General features: G+C 49.8%; 1 protein-coding gene across 1 annotated transcript; it reads left to right on the plus strand.

The window, feature by feature from the left end:
- Positions 1-1304: 1304 nt before the first annotated feature.
- Positions 1305-5327, plus strand: LOC119333888 (F-box protein At5g07610-like). Its single transcript, XM_037606617.1, has 4 exons — positions 1305-1402; positions 2242-2359; positions 3717-3865; positions 3960-5327. Exons 1-4 carry the CDS (start codon positions 1305-1307, stop codon positions 5065-5067), a joined length of 1473 nt encoding a protein of 490 aa, XP_037462514.1. The 3' UTR covers positions 5068-5327.
- Positions 5328-5688: the final 361 nt, after the last annotated feature.

Consider the following 5688-nt stretch of genomic DNA (forward strand, 5'->3'; position numbering starts at 1 on the left):
GATGTAGTCGAACACACAGACATCGGCAGCGGTCTCGGAGTCTACCGGAAAGGAGTAATGGAGGAGGAACACAATAAATAACAGAGCAATCAAATATAACACAAAGCAAGACACGGCAATACGTTGTGCTAGGGGTGGCCTAACGTAGGGATAGGCGATACTGGTGAAGGGGGGGAACATCCGGGAATGTATTCCTGGTGTTTCGTGTTTTCGGACGAATGAATGGGAGAGGGAAAGTTATGTGTTTGCTATGCTAGGGATGTGTGACGGACGAACGGGCTGCTTTTCCGGATTCGTCTCGTCGTTCTGAGCAACTTTCATGTACAAAGTTTTTTCATCCGAGTTATGGTTTATTTTATATGACTTTTCAAAGTTTTATTCATTTTCCGAGGTTATTATTAATTCAAAATTAATAGGCAAAATGCTATGGGTACCCAGCCCTGTGTACACAGAATGCACACGGAGGCTGAGATGTGGGCCAGGGGACCCAGTTGACCAGTCAAAGTTTGACTGGTCAACAGATGGTGGGGCCCTCCTGTCATTGACTGCCTAGTAAACTAACAATTTTAGTTAGACTAATTAAGCAGTTAACAGGTTAATTAACAGGATTAATTAGATTAATTAATTCATTTGGTTAATTAATTAACTAATTGTTTTAATTATTATATATTTTCATTTATTTAGTTTTCGTTCACGGGTGGACCCCACGTGTCATTGGCCAGGGGCCTTAGCGGGCGCCTGGAGCGTAACCCGAACGGGCGCAGGAAACGGGCGACGGGCGTGGGCGCCCGAAGGGCAAACCCGGGGCGCGACGAGCCGTAGCGGCTGCCCGGAGGCGCCGGCGCGGGTGGGTGAGGCTGCGAGGGGCGGAGCGGTTGGGGGTGGCGGTCAGGCCGGCGAGCCGGCGAACCACGGCGGAGCGAGGCGGCTGTGGGGCACAGCGTGGTGCGGGCATGCTTGTGCACGGTGGTCGTGGCCGCGGCCGGAGCAGCGGCGCCGCCGGGCTAAGCGGGGCAGCGCGGTGGAGCACGCGCGCGGGACGAGCACCGACGCCCAGCAGCGCGCGGGGGCAAGGCGAGCTTGCAGGGGCGATGAAGCGGGAGACAACGGGGTGAGGGCGTCACGCGGCGCGGGGCACGGCCTGGACGCGGCCGACGAGCAGAGGCGCGCGGGCCTGTGCAAACGCGCTCGCGGAGGGGCAGCAGAAGAGAGTAGCGGCAGCGCGACCAGGTGCTCGCGGGGCGTGCCTGGGCGCGTCGGACGGCGCGCTGGAGTCGAGGTGTGAGCGCATAGTGGGCGTGGCGATGCCGAGCGAGCAGCACGCGACGGAGCTGCCAGTCGGAGGTGGTGCAGGCGATGAGAAGCGCATCGGGGAGGGGGAAGCAGAGCAGGAGCAGCTACGGTAGCGCACACGGGTAGGGCTGGCGCGCGTGGAGGCACGGTCGGGGTTCCTCACCGCGGGGCCGTAGGGACTAGGCAGTAGGGCGTGGGAAGGACGACGGGGACGAGGCGACGACGGGGACGGGGAGGCAGGCCGGCATGGTGGCTCAGTCGACAGGGAGGCCTTCGGGCGGCGACACGGCGTCAGCGGGGTTCGGGGCGAGCGACGGGGTGACAGGATCCAGATCGGGGGAAAGAGGAGAGGTGGATCATGGGGAGGAGTGGACCGGTTAGGATTAGGTTACGGGGGTGGGGGTGGTTATAGGCCAGGGGAAAAACTGGGCCGGTTAGCTGGGCCGTGGCCCAGTGGGGGTGGCCCTTGTTTTCCTTTTTTTCTTTTTTCTTTTTTTAACCTTTCTGTTTTATTTTAGCTATTGCTTCTATTAGTTTATCCACTAAAAGGCTTTTGTAAAATGAAACAATTTGTCAGAACAAATACCAGTGTTCTGCCACAAAAATCTTGGAGTTTTAAATAAAATAGTTTAGAACTTCTATAATTTTGAAAAGGCATTTTAGTAAAGACTTGGCCCCTGTTTTAATTGCATTAGGGCAACTAAACATTTTATTAATGTTGGTTCTCTCTGATAATTAGTTAAAGAATATTTGCAAATCACCGAACATTTTTATTTTACCGTTTGAAGAAACAACAATTTGACTTTATTTTAATTTGAATGTGAATCGGTTTGGATAAAAGTGAGGTTTATTAAAATAATCATGATGACCTGGCACCATTAGTGTGTGATTATTGTAGCTTAATGACTGGGGTTTTACATCGCCTTTATGCCCTTTTTGTGCTTCTAGTTTAGAAGATACAAAGCATCTGATGTTTCAGTGCCAGAAGGAAAAGGAGGTCTGGGGAATGCTTGGCTTAGATGAGATCATTGCTCAAGCTTGTGAAGTTGATCATGCTGGAGAGGCGGTACTCGGTTTTTTGTTGCACATGCCTGATCAAGATTTATCTATTATGGGGTCCCAGAATATTCGGGAGATGATTGCCATTACGTGTTGGTATTTGTGGTGGGAAAGACGAAAATTAGTGCATAAGGAGAGAGTTCAAGATGCAAAACATATTTCAATGGGGATACAAGCTCTTACGACTAATTATGTTGTTGCTTCCAGTCCAAGGGCTTCTATGAAAGAAGGGGGTTGGATTCATCCCCCGGTGAGTTTTGTAAAACTTAATGTTAATGCTTCTTTTGATCATGATTTTCTTAAAGGTACGGATGGGGCTGTCCTGAGGAACGACAAAGGGAAGTTTATTGCGGGGGTAATTGGAAAATTGATCATTGTGTCGATGCTCTAACAGCGGAAGCTTGGGCTATCAGGTTCGGTCTTTCACTAGCGCAACATGCTGGTTGCAATCGCCTTGTTATTAATTCTGATGATTTGGAGGTTATTGAAACGATGAATAATGACGGACCGTCAGCAGGAGCGACGGCGGCAATTTTTGATGATTGCTATTTTTTGGCGTGTGATTTTCCTACCTCTAGGTTTAAACATTGTAATATGGAAGCCAATAAGATTGCACACGAGCTTGCTAGGTTGGCTAGATTTTCTTCTAATGTTGATTGGTTTGAGGAGCCTATGATTGAGATTGTACCTTTCCTCACAAACGTTGTATCTATTATTTCGGTTGAATAAAGTCCATATGTTTTAAAAAAAAGATGATACATTTGTGGAATTGTGACACTTTCAGTTTAGAGCAACTCTAACAGATCCTGTAAAAACATATCATCTGAAAGCATTATACAGCTATTGCGAGGCACTAAGCAGAGCAGATCCCGTAAACCGGTACTGTAAAAAATTCCTCCTTTTTCTCCTCACACTTCTTCTTCCTTGGGACGCACGCATGGTCAGACTCAAACTCCAGCTGGCCAGAAGGGTGCCGCTCCGGCCTGTTGCCTGGTTCGGTCCGTCGCTGGCGCTCCGGCCCGCCACGTGCTCCGGGGATGCTCCGGCCGGCCGCTACCGAGCTCCTCCGCGTGCTAGCTTCTCGCGCGTGGTGTCGCCAGGCTCCCTGCTCTAACGTTGACCGCTCTACAGATTCCCTCGAGAACGACTCGAAAACTCCAAATATGAGGCATGGTTGCTCTAATATACGAAATCTGTAAAAACAAAGGATCTGCCGTTTAGAGGATCTATTCGGCGCGTTTTCTGCAAATTTAAAGGTTTGACCGGGATATTTGTTTTTTTTGAGAATTAGGTTTGACCGGGATATGATGCTCTTAGCCCAGTGCACTACAAACGTATTGACGGCCCATTCGCCAAAAAAGAAGTGGGTTTCAATCCCCTCCCCGGCCCATTCGCCATCACTCACCCCGTCCCCCTCCCCCGTGCTGGACGGCGCCGCCGGAGCTTTCTCCTGCCGCCGCGCCATGTCCACCCCAGCTGCTCGATCTCGCCCATCGGAGGACGGACTCATCAGGTACGTAGAGTATGCATCGCCATGAATCATCGCGACCTTCCTCTCCCTTCTTCACCCGATCCCCTAACCTTATTCCCCATCGTTGTGTGTGCAGGTCCTCCTCTTCGCCTCCCAGCGGCAGCGAGACGGCGGCCGAGAGACTCACCGACGACCTCCTCGTCGAGATCCTCTCGCGCGTGCCCGCCAAGTCGCTCTGCCGCTTCAAGTGCGTCTCCAAGCACTGGCTCGGCCTCACCAACGACCGCAACTACCGCCGGAAGCTCCCCCAGACCCTCACCGGCTTCTACCAGGGGAATCAATTGGTGGATTCAGGTGTTCCTTTCACCAATGTCTCGGGGAGCCGCCATCTCACACATCCCGCCTTCCTGCCCAACCGCCGGCAGGTCAAGATCATGGACTGCTGTAACGGCCTCCTTCTCTGCTCCTCATACGTTGCCGGCGACCATGGCGACGTGTTCCGGTACATTGTGTGCAATCCCGCCACAGAGGAATGGGCTGAGTTCCCGTACTGCGGCTATTCCGGCCTGGTGGCTAATGCACGCTTGTGTTTTGATCCAGCCGTGTCCCCTCATTTCCATGTGTTTTTGTTGCCGGTGGCGGATATCTGCATTACCGGAGTGCATGTCTATTCATCTGAAACCGGGAGTTGGGTTCATAAGGAGAAGAGATGGAGCGGCACTATTGATGTCGCTAATGATCGGTCAACTGTTTATCTTAATGGTTATCTGCATTTCTGTGCCATTGTTGATGGTTCTGACGGTCGTCTAGCTGCAGTGGACAAGGAGGGGGGAGCAAGGACTAACTTCCGTGTTCCTGATGGTCTGGATGTTGGTTTTATTCAGCTGTCACAGGGCTGCCTGCATTATGCTGGTTTTGACACAGATGATGATAATGTTGTTCGACTGCTAGTTTATGTTCTTAAAGACTATGACCGCAAAGAATGGATACTGAAGCATAGCGTCGAAACTTCGCATTTGCTTGGAGGGCGACACATAGAATACCTTGATGAGGACTTTGATTGGATTGCAATTCATCCAGAATGTGACTTGATCTTCTTCGCTGTGGCCCAGGAGGATATCACATTCATGTGCTATGATATGGATAGTGGACAAGTTAAAGTGATGTGCAATCTTGAAGATAGCAACCAGGCATATTTTCCGTATGTGCCACTATATGAAGAGTTACAATCGTTGCACAAGTGACGTCTTATTCGTGCTATGGAGCAGTGGGCATGGTATGTCTGCTTGAATTTGGTCCTCCTTTCTCTGATGTGTTTAAGTTTGGAGCAATGCTGGTTTTTTCTGGGGGCACTGCAGCTGATTTCTATCTCGGACTAGTGATTCAAAGTTTCAGTGCACCTTCTGTTGTGTGTACTTGTTTTGTCTTGGTATACCAATGGTTCTGGCCAACGGGAGATTGTGATACACTTTGGATGATTACATTATCACTTCTTTTGCTGCTATGTTTTTTCTGTCTTTTAAATAGGTTATTTTATTAGCAGAACATCACAGCCACAATGATGCTGTTGATAGGAAATGTCATAATGTTCATTCTGCTGTTAGATAACTTTTGACACAAAATTCCTTCAGAAGACTAGAAAGACATCCTCTTTATTTATGGGTTTTGTTCGCATAGGTAGGTTTAGAGAGTTTAAAATAAGCGACACCGGGCACTTCCCATGTTAGTCTTGCCTATAATGGTGCACATACACTCCAGTCCAACACAATGTCGCTGTGTTAATAAGAGGTAATTTGACTTACCACTGAAAGGTTTGCCTAGCGGGACGATGTTCAACTCTTTCTGGTGATTGATGCTGAGAAGGT

This window comes from Triticum dicoccoides, chromosome 7A (genome assembly GCF_002162155.2).
Source record: "Triticum dicoccoides isolate Atlit2015 ecotype Zavitan chromosome 7A, WEW_v2.0, whole genome shotgun sequence".
Classification (NCBI taxonomy): Eukaryota; Viridiplantae; Streptophyta; class Magnoliopsida; order Poales; family Poaceae; genus Triticum; species Triticum dicoccoides.

What these genes read in the sequence shown, in the direction of transcription:
- LOC119333888 (XM_037606617.1), top strand. Translation starts at nt 1,305, where the DNA reads ATGCCGAGCGAGCAGCACGCGACGGAGCTGCCAGTCGGAGGTGGTGCA. An exon ending in GCAGAGCAGGAGCAGCTACG is followed by an intron (nt 1,403 to 2,241) that starts GTAGCGCACACG and finishes TTGTGCTTCTAG; the next exon opens with TTTAGAAGATACAAAGCATC. An exon ending in TTGATCATGCTGGAGAGGCG is followed by an intron (nt 2,360 to 3,716) that starts GTACTCGGTTTT and finishes CCAAAAAAGAAG; the next exon opens with TGGGTTTCAATCCCCTCCCC.